This window comes from Pyxicephalus adspersus, unplaced genomic scaffold (genome assembly GCF_032062135.1).
Source record: "Pyxicephalus adspersus unplaced genomic scaffold, UCB_Pads_2.0 Sca308, whole genome shotgun sequence".
Classification (NCBI taxonomy): domain Eukaryota; kingdom Metazoa; phylum Chordata; class Amphibia; order Anura; family Pyxicephalidae; genus Pyxicephalus; species Pyxicephalus adspersus.
Genome location: NW_027317315.1, coordinates 1 through 16,961, shown reverse-complemented (window position 1 = coordinate 16,961; position 16,961 = coordinate 1). Strand labels below are relative to the sequence as shown.

The following is a 16,961-nucleotide window of genomic DNA, read 5'->3' as shown; positions in this document are numbered from 1 at the left end:
TAAAATGCTGAGATATTTTTAGATTTGTAGTGTTTAATGTTTATTCTAGTTCTAACCTATGTATGTTACTCAAGTGACTTTCACCCTATTTATGTTTTAAAGAAACATAGTGTTAAAATAGCGTGATCACCACAGTCATACCATTCTTGCCTTATTCAGGACAAGCTACATGCAGTTTTGGTGCTTAGAGTTGTTAATGCAAATTTGAACCTAAATAGGAACGCCTATATATGTAAATTGCCACATTAAGATTTATCAAGGGGAGAGTGGCATGTATCAATGAAATATTGTCTCTAATCATGGAAGAACTGGTAATAATAGAAGAATAATGAAACATTTATTGTCTTGGCAGTAATTATGACACAAGTTTAAAGGTAATGAAATGATAAAAGGTATATATTCATGATATTCATGATGCTTGTTCTTTGTTTATCTAAATTGATTTTCTTTTTTCTTTTGTAGACCGTTGATCCCAAGTCAGTAGCTTTAGTTACCTTGGGCTCTTCAAAAGACATATTATTTGAAGGTGGTCCCAACCCCTGGGTACTTGAACCTCTAAAATTCTTCAGGAATTTATCTACTCAAGAAACTGAAAATGCTGGTCTGTTCCATCTTGATCCCCTTTTGCCTCGCAATCATTTCCAGCATTGGGTTAGAGCAGTTTGCAGGGACCTAGGTGAACAGGTGTGTATAACACCATCTATATTTTTCTTTTAGATTTACTTCTTTGTTATTCTTGAAACCATATAAAACGGGCTTCTTAAGACATAATTTAACTTATCAACTAAAGATGTCTAAAAAACACGCATACATACACTTCCATTCAGTCTATGAAGTTTGCTAATGTTTTTTTACCACTTCTTCTCTCCTGTGCCGTCATGGCAAAAACTGGCATAGCTCCTTGCTTCTTTTCTGTTCTAGCCCATAGCACGCAGAGGGGTCTATTTATAAATTATTCCTCTGTCAGTGCATCCTAAAATTCACTGACAGGTGTGCAAATTTCTCGACAACTTCTGCTTTCAGTGCCTATTAAAACAAATTGTCAGAAGTGCACAGCTGTCACAATAGAGAATGTTGTATGTATGAATAAATATTATGAATGAATTAAGAGCAAATTGATAGGGGAATAATTTATAAATACACCCAGAGTGTTCCCACCCCGAAAACAGACCTGCAGAATGCTGCCCACTGTGTACCCTAATAACTATTGAGCCCAGTGGAGGTGCATAGTTGCGTGCTTACTTGCTTGAAATGGAAACTAAGCAGATAGTTAAGTTCTGCTTTAAACTGTACAAGAACTGTGCCCAGAACAGTCTGATTACTGACTTTTACTGTGCGAGTGATATAATGCTTTGATTTGAGTTTTTTTAATTTTTTGATTAGGTCAGAGATAAGGTAATATTTTGCTTTCATTTCTGTAAAAGATTAAAATCTGTAGCTAATACCTATATGTAACACCATTTTTTTTTTTCACACTAGGTAATTTCCTTGTCTGTAGGCAATAGTCCTACAGAAACAAACCCATTTCCAGCGGTGGAGAATGTTGAAGTGAAGCTGGCCTGTTCCCCTCCCTCACGAATTTCTATTGCTCCTGTATACAAACATTCCCATAAGGATCTTGTCTGTCCTCTGATGCAGCAAAACAAACAAGTGGTAAGCAATGAGAAATGAGAAAAATGATTTATCATAGTTGCAGTAGTTCAATGTGAAAATAAGCCATTGAAAGAGCTTTTTAAAACCTATTTATTTATAAGTATTTATCTTATACAAAAAAGTGTATGTATGTAAGAAACTGGTAAATTCACTATTGCATGTTATTCAAACAAAGTTGTCTTTTCTAGATTCCAGTTTCCAACTACCAAAACCAATTACTACAGTTATCAGTTTATGACCGTCATGGAGTGAAGTTTGATAATTTTAGCTCCTTGGCTATTGCCTGGGACTCCTCAAAGGTTCAGTTAGCCAGCTTTGATGCTGAAAACCCAATGACATACATTGAGAAGGAAGATGGTATTGGTCAACGGAAATTACATGGTATGTGGGAACACTTCTACAGATGTAAACTGAACTCCAAACCTTTATATAACGCTGTTGGGCTTTATTATTATTATTATTATTATTAATATTATATATTTTTTTATCACGTGTCTTTTGAAGTCCTTATCTTTTGTTTGTGTTTGAGATCTGGTAAATCTACCTCAATTTAGAATAGTGTGTGTTTTTTTTTGGTTTTCTTTTTGTTTTTTTTTTGTTTTTGTTTTTTTACACTCCTTACGTTTACATCTATAAGCAATAGTTGTGTCAAGCTACGTACACACATGCAATATTTGTTTTTGGAAACTAACAAATAACAACCGATCGTTTAATAATCGTTATAAAAAAACGTGCACAACAACAGGCCAACAACGCGGATGAACAAGCAATGTTGCTGGAAACTAACCACCATTTGGGCGACAATAGTTTGCTATCTATTGTGTGTACAGTCATGTAGTGATCAGGTAATGTCTCTGGTAAACGTCCCTTCCTGCATCGTTCAAACGATCCTATATAGTGTGTGTGTACATTATTGTTGGATTATTTTTAAAAATAATCGTTTGATCAGGTGTTCCTTTTTTAACTTTATTGCACATGTGTTCCTAACCTTAGTGTTGGAGGGATCTATACAGTTCCTCGGTAAGCCGTGCTGCTGTGCATGCAAAGAAACTCTTGATGTTTTTTGTTTTGTTCTGTATTTTATGTTTAAAGGAAAGACCTGGAAAATGGAGTGAATGGGGGGAAGGTTTTTACATTCTTAAGTAACATTCTGATTTTACATTTAGTGATTCCAGTGGTAAACCATTTTATGTACTCTTGCAGTTAAAATACTGTAATTTCCACAATGTGAATTAGTCTGATACTTAAGCTTAATGTCCGGATTTATGCACACTAAAATTTCTCAGAAATAATCCAGCAGGTCCTTTACAATAGCAGAAAATTCAGTTGTGGCTTGATTATTTAAGTTTTATTCACACTTTAGCAAATTTCTCTCAAGGCAATTGTGAGTAATTGGTAATTGTAGATCTTTGGAATATATAATTTATAGTACTTTGGGAACAATTCATTAATTTTTATGAGATGTATTTCAATGAAATTACCTCAAAGGAAACCAGGAAACTGAGAATTTCAAGAACATCAGGGGTGTAGAGGTGTAGAGCTTGGATGGGTAGCCTGGTTCCTGATTTCACAAGCTGTTTTTCCGTTTGCACAGCTTTTGTACTAGTTAACTTTTTAAAAATGGATTGTAAGTTGTAGGAAAAAAGGACCACAGCTGTTCTTTCCTGGCAGTTCCAATGTAAGAGAATATGATATAACAAGAATAGGAATATTTTTCACATATTAGCACTATGGCTTGCAGCACTAGGATCCCAGGTATCGGTAAAAAGAAACTGGCCTTAGACTAATTTGAATGGCATATGATTGTATGGGTTTTCTGATGGACACTTAGTGACATGACTATGAACCTTGTAAAACTCAATGTAATACATTGTCACTATTTAAATACAAACTATTAATCATAATGAATGCAGCTGGGCAAATAAGTTAACAAGTTCACCTAATATGTTGTGCAGAAGATTACAAGTGTTGCAATGCATCTTGAGCTGTTATGTTAACAAGAAAAGGACATTTTATGACAAAACCTAATTTTTGTCATTTTATGTCACCCCAATATATGGGGCTCTCAAAACATTCCGTGCAGCTTTTTTCACTTAATACCAGTTGTTACTGCAATGTACATTCCTACATGTTATAAGTAGAATGATTTGGTAACCTATATCTGTATTTTTTAGGTCTGAACACTATTCATGTACATCAAATATCCGGAACAGCAGTCATTAGTGCCACTGCTAACAATTACCTGGAGTCTCATCTCAGAGCAGCAAAAGTAAAGACCTCGGTAAGTGGAGAAAAAAAAAGTGGCTTCCTTAAAAAAAATTTTTTTTACCAATTTAAAGTAGAAGTAAACCGAAAATGAAAAAAAAAACGCCATTAATTTCGCATATACCTTGATTGTGCTGGAGAAATCCTTGATCGGATCCCATGCCATCCTGGAATTCTCCTTCGTCCTGGTGCTCCCATCTTCTTCCCTTCTTCTGTCTGTCACCTGTCTGTTGTCCCCTGAAACATTGGTCCTGATTTAATAAAGCTCTTCAAGGCTGGAGAGGATACACTTTTGTCAGTGAAGCTGAATGATCCAGAAAACCTGGAATGGATCTGGTCCAGGATTGAAAACATTTGCTAACAAATAGCAACTGACTTTTAAGAAAATCCATTCTAGGTTTGCTAGATCACCCAGCTTCACTGTTGAAAATGTATCCCCTCCAGCCTTGGAGAGCTTTTATAAATCAGGCCTCTGAATTGTAATTCATGCTGTAAAGGAGATTAAAGCTTAGGATACAGTGACACAGATATTGCATCTGGAAATTGGTTATTTTTTTATGATAAGTTATTTTTTTTTTGGTTTTTAAGGCTAAGCCTATTGACCTAGAAATTAAAAACTTTTTAAAACTTCAATTACGAAGAGGTTTACTTTCATTTGGTATCAGTAGGAGCAATGTAACCTTAAAATACTGTAATTTACTTATACACTGGATTTATCTAGTTTGCATCTTTCACTTTGCTACTTGGTGACTATCCCAATTGACATGTTTTAGTTGTAATAGAGTGTTGCAAAACACCACGGGAATGTCCATGTTTGCATTTTGTTTTGTTCATCAAATAAAAATTCAGGGATTCTAAAAACAGTAATATTGAAGAAAATTCATAATATTGACTCAAAATTCACAGTACAAATATATTGTATTATGTAGAAAGATCCCTCTGTGATAACTATTGTTTTTTTTAATTAAAAAATAATTAAATAAAAATGTTACACTTAGCAAATATTTTTTTCACTTTATAGCTGATTTGGGACAAAAAAATTACTAAAACCAATTTCCCCTTTTAAAGGAAATATTTCTGTACCTCTCTAGGATTGCAAGCTTATTGGATACTTCTCGCTCGCATCTACTTGTGTCCAGAACTCCAGAGAGTTCCACAAAGGGAAATTATTCTAGGGAATTAGAAAGGAGTTTTTCACCTGCTGTAATATTTGTGCGCAAACAGTTCCCAATAATATTTACCCTATTAGGGTCAATTTGGTGCAACATGGATATTTTCCTATCATTTTTTTTTTTTTTATTTTCATTATGAAAATAGAAAGAACCCCTGTTGTGTCTAATCTTACAAGACATAGTGGCGTAGTACTCAACATAGCCTACTGGTTTTTTTATCACCCTCAGAAATATCACTTTTGTTAATTTACGTATGGAACACAGAAAATATTTATTATTTCTTGTCTCGGTTGCCACTTCAATATATCATTTCTATTTTTCTTCCAGTGCCAAACATTAGATCCTGTGTCTGCCAGTCTAGAACTTCTGCTTGTGGAAGATGTGAAAGTGAATCCAGGGTCCATTTCTATTTACAATCACCCTAAAGTTATGGTAAGCGTTTGTATTTTTGGGTCTGGTATTTGTAAAATGTAGGCATTTGCTAAAGGTGTGTGTGGTGGGGGCGTTCCAGCAAATTGTGCTAAAATAGTTTTTTTTGTAAGTTTGCACTAGATGGGCTAGCTTCCTCCCCTGCTTATGTGCACCATTAAGCCTAAAGCACCAATGACCCTGAATAGTTCACCCGTTCTTCTTCCTTGCACCAGTCTTAGTAGGTACCAACTATTGCATACTGGGAACACTCACACCAACCTTTTCAGAAATACTCTGATACATTTGTCTAGTCATCACAATTTGGCCTTTGTCAGTGTAGCTCTTATCCTCTACATTTTGCTTTCACTACATACCTAAGAATAAATGTTTACTTGAATTATATTGTATCATACATTGAGTAATTTTCCAACACTTTTATCTAAAACTTAAATGGTGTGTTTGGTTTTCTTCCAACAGAAGGTATTTAATTTGCATAACCTTCATATTTTTTTTTTTGCAGGATGGAGGTGTTCATGTGCTTGCAAGTCCAGTCAGGAACCAGCAAGAGGTGGAAATCTATAACCCGATTACACTATCACCCAAAATTCTTACTTTTCCCTGGCAGCCCAAGCCAGGAGCTTATCAGTACACTATACAGGTAATATAAGTGCTCTTTAGTAAAGTCTAAGTTTTATCAGCAATTTTGTTTGTATAGCAAAATATAGATACATTTTTCATGTTATCAAAAATAATGTCAGTGCCTGTTCACACCTGAGCGCACTCACAAGCAATATCACAACACAAGGTAATGCATGTTAAGTGCAGTGTGATGTCATTCATTGTCAGTGGAATCCCAGCTTATTAACTCAACATAGATGCATTGCAGCACACACAACACATAGTATTGCACTAAAGTATCTTGTGTATCACTGCACTGGATGTGTCTGTTTTGGTTAGCAGCTTATAAAATGTAAACCTAAAACGAATGAATGGTCAAATGTGATTGGTTCTGAAGTATAGTATGCCTATGATTTTAGAGGCTTTATATGTAGCACTCTATGTGCAGATATATTTGTGCAGGGCTTTGGTTCAGGTAATTTATTCTGACTTCAGTTGCAGTTGGTGGATAAAAAGCATTTTACAAGATCTAGTATTCTTACTATTATGACTCCAAATATATCTAAAATTGTGTATTTAAGGTACAAGGTGGAAGTGGTAATTTCACCTGGTCCTCATCAAATACTGCTGTGGCTACAATAACTGTCAAAGGGTTGATGAAAACTGGAGATGACATCGGTGTTAGTGTTATACGAGCTCGTGATGTGCAAAATTCTTTACATTTTGGAGAGATGAAGGTGAGTCAGTAATTAAATACTGAAATGTAATACTCAGCCCTTTACTTTATTAGATTGTAGTTTTGTTGCTATGCATATTTATATCCAGTTTATTAATGATTAGCCTTATCTTTTGGTACAAGGCCTTTTGTGTATTGACAGGAATCTGTGCCATTTATTTGTGCTATGAGGGTAAAGATCATCATAGAATGTTTTTTCTTTTTTTTTTTACACACTATTTATATAGCACCGACATATTACGCAGCACTGAACAAAGTCCATAGTCATATCACTAACTATCCTGCAAAGGGACTCACAATGGGAGGCAATATACACAAACATGGGGAAACCTGCAAACTCCATGCAGGTAGTGTACTGATTCTAACCTGAGACCCAGCGCTGCAAAGGCCAGAGTGCTAACTACTGAGCCACCATGCAAATATTTGAGAGTTGTTCACTTTGGTTTAGCCTTAATAAATTACAAAACATAGCTCAACCTTAGTGAACCACTTCTTCAAGACCATTGGATTTGATAGACAAGTAGGTTACATGTTTTGAGCTTTAACATGTTATTGTTCCTCCACAAGAAGGCACCTGAGGTATTGTGTTTAGTACCTGCCAATATCATACAAGTGTTTGGTAAAAGTGTGTATCGTGCTCCTACTACTATGTCTAGGTGAATTTGAGAAAAACCTGGCATCAGAAAAACCTCTGGCTTCTTTCTGCAAGTTCGTGGCTGTATCTTGCTGTAGTATTTTGAATCACAGAAATGAAAATGTACACAGACATTGATGTTAGCCGTATCCTTTCTCTTTATTAACATCAGGGTAAAATGACTACATCTCTTTCTAGGCCCTCTCCCTGACCCATAAACATTTACCTTAGTATCGCTCCCCCACTGCTCCTTCCTTTTTTTTGTAGCCATCACAATTGGGTCTGAATATGGGGCCTTGTGTAATCTCCTACTATTAAGGGTACCATAAGTATTATGTGCCTAAGTACTCAACAGACAGGTCTAAAGTCTCCTAAAAGGGAGGTGACCTCTTCACCCTGTTAAAGCTATAACCTTATCCAACATTATTTTTGTGTTGGCTACAACTGAGGGGATGATAGGGCAGCAATACAATGGTAACTATGTAGCTGAACAAGAATTGTTTTATTTATCTCTGTTTGACAGTTACCTTGTGTTTTAAGCAACAGTGAGCCTAACATTTCTATTTTTTTTATTTAAATATTTGATTTTAGGTGTTTGTTATTGAGCCCACTGGTATGGAATTCACTCCTTGTCAAGTTGAAGCCCGTATAGGAAACAAGTTAGAACTGCCATTAAGGATATTTGGTCTCCTCAATGATGAGGTAGTGTCATTGAGTGACTGCTCGCACTTTGATTTGGCTGTGGAAATGGAGACTCCTGAAATTTTCAAAATACTGCCAGGTAAGCCCTCTCCTCACTGTTGATTTGCTGAGTTCTGTTGTTTATTTTTGTTTTTCTGTGTATGTAGTTTACATCAGTGGTCCCCAACCTTTTGCAGGTTGTGGAGCACTAAATGCATGGTCGCTTTCTCCAGAGTGACGTCATGATGCCAGAACCTGCCCACTCTCTCATCACAGGTCTGATCCTGCAATGGGAGAGTGGATGGGTTATGTTCAGATGTGCCCCCCCCAAGCGGGGTCCTTCACCTGACCCCGCTGGTGAGTGCACCGGCCTGAACCGCAGCTCGCCTGTCAGACGGACTGGGTTGGGGACGTCTGGTTTACATGACTGGAAATCTATGGAATTGTGAAACTGTGATGGGCCTTTCCTTGATTGCAGTATAATGCATATGTGACTAGCAAAGTAGCAACACTAATATTATATTGTTCTTAAAATGGACACTATTCAACTAGGAATATGGGAGTTTTGTTTGAAGGTCCTTGATCCAGATCAAACAGAAGATGCTGGCTTGGTGCGTGCACTTCAAAATGTGTAAAAAGTCAGCAAACCATTGTTCATATTAATTTCCTGACAGGATTCTTTTAAAAACGCAAATTTTTTTTTGATCAGTATTGTTTCTCATTTTGTTAATATTTATTCTCCTTTCATTGGATTTCTAGATAGACTCAATCCAAGTGTTGATTACTGTAGTGGCATTACTGTACAAGGAATGACTGCAGGGTACACAACAGTATTAGTCAGCTACACACATGGTCATATACACCTAAAAGCCAAAATAGTTATTGCTGCATATTTACCTCTAAAGGTAAGTGTAATGAAGAAAAGACTTATTGTTTTTTATAAAGCCTGCTCCACATTTGTTTCTAGTTGGGTGTAAGATTTACTATGAAAGGGATATATGGTAATACTGTTATTTTGAACAAGTTATTCAATTTCTATAATAAATACGTTTTTTGTTTTAAGGGGCCTTCTTAGTGTCCATACGGCATGAGTTTTGTCATTCTGTAGGGTTTAGCAGACATACTAATTAGTCATATAACTGTTTGAAGCGGAACTAAACACAAAATAGGAAAAATAAAAAAAAACCTTTAATTCCGTAGGGTCCGTCTAATTGTGGGGGGGTTTCTTTGTTTGGGTCCCACGTCATCCCGGGAAATGTCTTAGGCCAGAAGAACCGCTGGGTGCCCACATCTTTTTCTCTCTTCTTCCGGTTTCTTCTTCTTGCATCACCATATCTTGCACTGCGCAGGTGCGGGATCGGTGACATGGAATGAGAAAAAAGATGCTTGCCCAAGTTCAGGGCATGTGCAGAAGGAGCAGCCAAGAGCCTCCTAGGATGCGTGACTTAGGTATCACGGCGCAGCCATCAATACAGTAAGGGGGAGGTCCTGCACCCTTCAAAAAAAAAAAAAATCTACCTTAACCCCCTGGTGTTCTAATTTTGTCCGTATTTTCATGCAAAAAGCATTACATTTTTTTGCATGGAAGTTTTTTACTTTGTTGGTCTATATATCGTAGGCATACCTCACCGAAATATGTCCAATAATTATTACATTTAATATTCAACTTTGAATAAAAAAAATCTGTTAAAACAAGGGTGCATAAAAATACTAAAACCTGTAATATAACTGTACAGTAACATGTATAATATATTATGAAGATTTCTTTGTACTGGATTCAATACAATTATTTTGTATTGAATGCAATACAAAATTATTTGAATTTTTTGCAAGTAAAATCCACCCCGAGTCACTCTCGGGAATACCGCTAGGGGGGTTAAATAAAATGGTTGTTTACCCTTTTATATAAAGTATAAATTTTGAGTTTAGGTCCGCTTTTAGTCCCATGCCTTAAAAAGTATTTGTCAGGATTTAATACTGAGGCTTTATACCTTTTATAAAACAGAGTTTGACCTTATGTCTGTAGTGGATAGTAAATTAAAATGCTGAGATATTTTTAGATTTGTAGTGTTTAATGTTTATTCTAGTTCTAACCTATGTATGTTACTCAAGTGACTTTCACCCTATTTATGTTTTAAAGAAACATAGTGTTAAAATAGCGTGATCACCACAGTCATACCATTCTTGCCTTATTCAGGACAAGCTACATGCAGTTTTGGTGCTTAGAGTTGTTAATGCAAATTTGAACCTAAATAGGAACGCCTATATATGTAAATTGCCACATTAAGATTTATCAAGGGGAGAGTGGCATGTATCAATGAAATATTGTCTCTAATCATGGAAGAACTGGTAATAATAGAAGAATAATGAAACATTTATTGTCTTGGCAGTAATTATGACACAAGTTTAAAGGTAATGAAATGATAAAAGGTATATATTCATGATATTCATGATGCTTGTTCTTTGTTTATCTAAATTGATTTTCTTTTTTCTTTTGTAGACCGTTGATCCCAAGTCAGTAGCTTTAGTTACCTTGGGCTCTTCAAAAGACATATTATTTGAAGGTGGTCCCAACCCCTGGGTACTTGAACCTCTAAAATTCTTCAGGAATTTATCTACTCAAGAAACTGAAAATGCTGGTCTGTTCCATCTTGATCCCCTTTTGCCTCGCAATCATTTCCAGCATTGGGTTAGAGCAGTTTGCAGGGACCTAGGTGAACAGGTGTGTATAACACCATCTATATTTTTCTTTTAGATTTACTTCTTTGTTATTCTTGAAACCATATAAAACGGGCTTCTTAAGACATAATTTAACTTATTAACTAAAGATGTCTAAAAAACACGCATACATACACTTCCATTCAGTCTATGAAGTTTGCTAATGTTTTTTTACCACTTCTTCTCTCCTGTGCCGTCATGGCAAAAACTGGCATAGCTCCTTGCTTCTTTTCTGTTCTAGCCCATAGCACGCAGAGGGGTCTATTTATAAATTATTCCTCTGTCAGTGCATCCTAAAATTCACTGACAGGTGTGCAAATTTCTCGACAACTTCTGCTTTCAGTGCCTATTAAAACAAATTGTCAGAAGTGCACAGCTGTCACAATAGAGAATGTTGTATGTATGAATAAATATTATGAATGAATTAAGAGCAAATTGATAGGGGAATAATTTATAAATACACCCAGAGTGTTCCCACCCCGAAAACAGACCTGCAGAATGCTGCCCACTGTGTACCCTAATAACTATTGAGCCCAGTGGAGGTGCATAGTTGAGTGCTTACTTGCTTGAAATGGAAACTAAGCAGATAGTTAAGTTCTGCTTTAAACTGTACAAGAACTGTGCCCAGAACAGTCTGATTACTGACTTTTACTGTGCGAGTGATATAATGCTTTGATTTGAGTTTTTTTAATTTTTTGATTAGGTCAGAGATAAGGTAATATTTTGCTTTCATTTCTGTAAAAGATTAAAATCTGTAGCTAATACCTATATGTAACACCATTTTTTTTTTTCACACTAGGTAATTTCCTTGTCTGTAGGCAATAGTCCTACAGAAACAAACCCATTTCCAGCGGTGGAGAATGTTGAAGTGAAGCTGGCCTGTTCCCCTCCCTCACGAATTTCTATTGCTCCTGTATACAAACATTCCCATAAGGATCTTGTCTGTCCTCTGATGCAGCAAAACAAACAAGTGGTAAGCAATGAGAAATGAGAAAAATGATTTATCATAGTTGCAGTAGTTCAATGTGAAAATAAGCCATTGAAAGAGCTTTTTAAAACCTATTTATTTATAAGTATTTATCTTATACAAAAAAGTGTATGTATGTAAGAAACTGGTAAATTCACTATTGCATGTTATTCAAACAAAGTTGTCTTTTCTAGATTCCAGTTTCCAACTACCAAAACCAATTACTACAGTTATCAGTTTATGACCGTCATGGAGTGAAGTTTGATAATTTTAGCTCCTTGGCTATTGCCTGGGACTCCTCAAAGGTTCAGTTAGCCAGCTTTGATGCTGAAAACCCAATGACATACATTGAGAAGGAAGATGGTATTGGTCAACGGAAATTACATGGTATGTGGGAACACTTCTACAGATGTAAACTGAACTCCAAACCTTTATATAACGCTGTTGGGCTTTATTATTATTATTATTATTATTAATATTATATATTTTTTTATCACGTGTCTTTTGAAGTCCTTATCTTTTGTTTGTGTTTGAGATCTGGTAAATCTACCTCAATTTAGAATAGTGTGTGTTTTTTTTTGGTTTTCTTTTTGTTTTTTTTTTGTTTTTGTTTTTTTACACTCCTTACGTTTACATCTATAAGCAATAGTTGTGTCAAGCTACGTACACACATGCAATATTTGTTTTTGGAAACTAACAAATAACAACCGATCGTTTAATAATCGTTATAAAAAAACGTGCACAACAACAGGCCAACAACGCGGATGAACAAGCAATGTTGCTGGAAACTAACCACCATTTGGGCGACAATAGTTTGCTATCTATTGTGTGTACAGTCATGTAGTGATCAGGTAATGTCTCTGGTAAACGTCCCTTCCTGCATCGTTCAAACGATCCTATATAGTGTGTGTGTACATTATTGTTGGATTATTTTTAAAAATAATCGTTTGATCAGGTGTTCCTTTTTTAACTTTATTGCACATGTGTCCCTAACCTTAGTGTTGGAGGGATCTATACAGTTCCTCGGTAAGCCGTGCTGCTGTGCATGCAAAGAAACTCTTGATGTTTTTTGTTTTGTTCTGTATTTTATGTTTAAAGGAAAGACCTGGAAAATGGAGTGAATGGGGGGAAGGTTTTTACATTCTTAAGTAACATTCTGATTTTACATTTAGTGATTCCAGTGGTAAACCATTTTATGTACTCTTGCAGTTAAAATACTGTAATTTCCACAATGTGAATTAGTCTGATACTTAAGCTTAATGTCCGGATTTATGCACACTAAAATTTCTCAGAAATAATCCAGCAGGTCCTTTACAATAGCAGAAAATTCAGTTGTGGCTTGATTATTTAAGTTTTATTCACACTTTAGCAAATTTCTCTCAAGGCAATTGTGAGTAATTGGTAATTGTAGATCTTTGGAATATATAATTTATAGTACTTTGGGAACAATTCATTAATTTTTATGAGATGTATTTCAATGAAATTACCTCAAAGGAAACCAGGAAACTGAGAATTTCAAGAACATCAGGGGTGTAGAGGTGTAGAGCTTGGATGGGTAGCCTGGTTCCTGATTTCACAAGCTGTTTTTCCGTTTGCACAGCTTTTGTACTAGTTAACTTTTTAAAAATGGATTGTAAGTTGTAGGAAAAAAGGACCACAGCTGTTCTTTCCTGGCAGTTCCAATGTAAGAGAATATGATATAACAAGAATAGGAATATTTTTCACATATTAGCACTATGGCTTGCAGCACTAGGATCCCAGGTATCGGTAAAAAGAAACTGGCCTTAGACTAATTTGAATGGCATATGATTGTATGGGTTTTCTGATGGACACTTAGTGACATGACTATGAACCTTGTAAAACTCAATGTAATACATTGTCACTATTTAAATACAAACTATTAATCATAATGAATGCAGCTGGGCAAATAAGTTAACAAGTTCACCTAATATGTTGTGCAGAAGATTACAAGTGTTGCAATGCATCTTGAGCTGTTATGTTAACAAGAAAAGGACATTTTATGACAAAACCTAATTTTTGTCATTTTATGTCACCCCAATATATGGGGCTCTCAAAACATTCCGTGCAGCTTTTTTCACTTAATACCAGTTGTTACTGCAATGTACATTCCTACATGTTATAAGTAGAATGATTTGGTAACCTATATCTGTATTTTTTAGGTCTGAACACTATTCATGTACATCAAATATCCGGAACAGCAGTCATTAGTGCCACTGCTAACAATTACCTGGAGTCTCATCTCAGAGCAGCAAAAGTAAAGACCTCGGTAAGTGGAGAAAAAAAAGGTGGCTTCCTTAAAAAAATTTTTTTTTACCAATTTAAAGTAGAAGTAAACCGAAAATGAAAAAAAAAACGCCATTAATTTCGCATATACCTTGATTGTGCTGGAGAAATCCTTGATCGGATCCCATGCCATCCTGGAATTCTCCTTCGTCCTGGTGCTCCCATCTTCTTCCCTTCTTCTGTCTGTCACCTGTCTGTTGTCCCCTGAAACATTGGTCCTGATTTAATAAAGCTCTTCAAGGCTGGAGAGGATACACTTTTGTCAGTGAAGCTGAATGATCCAGAAAACCTGGAATGGATCTGGTCCAGGATTGAAAACATTTGCTAACAAATAGCAACTGACTTTTAAGAAAATCCATTCTAGGTTTGCTAGATCACCCAGCTTCACTGTTGAAAATGTATCCCCTCCAGCCTTGGAGAGCTTTTATAAATCAGGCCTCTGAATTGTAATTCATGCTGTAAAGGAGATTAAAGCTTAGGATACAGTGACACAGATATTGCATCTGGAAATTGGTTATTTTTTTATGATAAGTTATTTTTTTTTTGGTTTTTAAGGCTAAGCCTATTGACCTAGAAATTAAAAACTTTTTAAAACTTCAATTACGAAGAGGTTTACTTTCATTTGGTATCAGTAGGAGCAATGTAACCTTAAAATACTGTAATTTACTTATACACTGGATTTATCTAGTTTGCATCTTTCACTTTGCTACTTGGTGACTATCCCAATTGACATGTTTTAGTTGTAATAGAGTGTTGCAAAACACCACGGGAATGTCCATGTTTGCATTTTGTTTTGTTCATCAAATAAAAATTCAGGGATTCTAAAAACAGTAATATTGAAGAAAATTCATAATATTGACTCAAAATTCACAGTACAAATATATTGTATTATGTAGAAAGATCCCTCTGTGATAACTATTGTTTTTTTTAATTAAAAAATAATTAAATAAAAATGTTACACTTAGCAAATATTTTTTTCACTTTATAGCTGATTTGGGACAAAAAAATTACTAAAACCAATTTCCCCTTTTAAAGGAAATATTTCTGTACCTCTCTAGGATTGCAAGCTTATTGGATACTTCTCGCTCGCATCTACTTGTGTCCAGAACTCCAGAGAGTTCCACAAAGGGAAATTATTCTAGGGAATTAGAAAGGAGTTTTTCACCTGCTGTAATATTTGTGCGCAAACAGTTCCCAATAATATTTACCCTATTAGGGTCAATTTGGTGCAACATGGATATTTTCCTATCATTTTTTTTTTTTTTATTTTCATTATGAAAATAGAAAGAACCCCTGTTGTGTCTAATCTTACAAGACATAGTGGCGTAGTACTCAACATAGCCTACTGGTTTTTTTATCACCCTCAGAAATATCACTTTTGTTAATTTACGTATGGAACACAGAAAATATTTATTATTTCTTGTCTCGGTTGCCACTTCAATATATCATTTCTATTTTTCTTCCAGTGCCAAACATTAGATCCTGTGTCTGCCAGTCTAGAACTTCTGCTTGTGGAAGATGTGAAAGTGAATCCAGGGTCCATTTCTATTTACAATCACCCTAAAGTTATGGTAAGCGTTTGTATTTTTGGGTCTGGTATTTGTAAAATGTAGGCATTTGCTAAAGGTGTGTGTGGTGGGGGCGTTCCAGCAAATTGTGCTAAAATAGTTTTTTTTGTAAGTTTGCACTAGATGGGCTAGCTTCCTCCCCTGCTTATGTGCACCATTAAGCCTAAAGCACCAATGACCCTGAATAGTTCACCCGTTCTTCTTCCTTGCACCAATCTTAGTAGGTACCAACTATTGCATACTGGGAACACTCACACCAACCTTTTCAGAAATACTCTGATACATTTGTCTAGTCATCACAATTTGGCCTTTGTCAGTGTAGCTCTTATCCTCTACATTTTGCTTTCACTACATACCTAAGAATAAATGTTTACTTGCTATCTTCTAAATCCTGTCCCTTCAGAGGTGCCATTATAAGGACATATTTAATGTTGTTCGTTTCACCTTGGACCTTCTTAGACTTGGACATCTATTTGGACTTTTCTACTTTAACGTTTTAACTTGAAACTTCTAAATCATTTTTGTTTCAGTAGGAAATCTGTAAGCCTAACCGGGACCAGACATGGTTCAGTGAATCAATCATTATTACTGTATTATTCTGTCAAAGGGACTTCGGTTCACCCTGTAATGTACTACTCAAACTTAATAACCCTTTATATACCTTGTACCTTTCATGCCGTTACTTCATATATATTTATTTCTATGCCGGTAATATATATTTATTATATTTAAAATCATTTTAACAATATTCTTCTTTTTTTTCATGTTTAAGGCTGAGTTTACTATCTCAGAAGGATCCGGATATTTTTTTATCAACAGCAGCATATGCAATGTTGTCAAAACAAAATTTCAGGAAACAAATGGAATAGTAACTGTAAGTACCACACTTGAATTTGATAATCCTATTTTTTTTTGTTTTGCATATTGTATATAATATATTTGATAAAATTGCAAAATGAGCTGACTTTTTGTTAAATTTCTTTTGCAATTGTTAGCATTTATTTATTTATTTTTAAACTAATTAACTGATTTTTAACCAATTTTTTTATTATAAACCCTGTCCCATTCACCACCTGTATTTGAAAAATTCATTAGCCCATTGGCCCAGTTTTGAGAATATGTTTATAAGGATTCTTCCCCTTATTTACTACTAATGGATTGTAGGGGACTTCAGGTAAAATTAATTTTTTTTTTCTTTGTTTTCTTCTTTTTAAATAAAATGCTCATAATGTAA

General features: G+C 35.2%; 1 protein-coding gene across 1 annotated transcript; it reads left to right on the top strand.

Annotated features, from left to right (window-relative positions):
* Window positions 1-424: 424 nt before the first annotated feature.
* On the top strand, window positions 425-16,601 carry LOC140345002 (nuclear pore membrane glycoprotein 210-like; the record flags this gene model as incomplete). The annotated part of the gene is made up of 15 exons (XM_072432175.1): window positions 425-684; window positions 1,480-1,653; window positions 1,842-2,034; window positions 3,828-3,934; window positions 5,418-5,522; window positions 6,022-6,159; window positions 6,701-6,856; window positions 8,081-8,270; window positions 8,930-9,075; window positions 10,671-10,892; window positions 11,688-11,861; window positions 12,050-12,242; window positions 14,036-14,142; window positions 15,626-15,730; window positions 16,500-16,601. Coding segments are annotated over exons 2-15 (1,959 nt in total), but the record flags the coding sequence as incomplete, so codon positions are not given.
* Window positions 16,602-16,961: the final 360 nt, after the last annotated feature.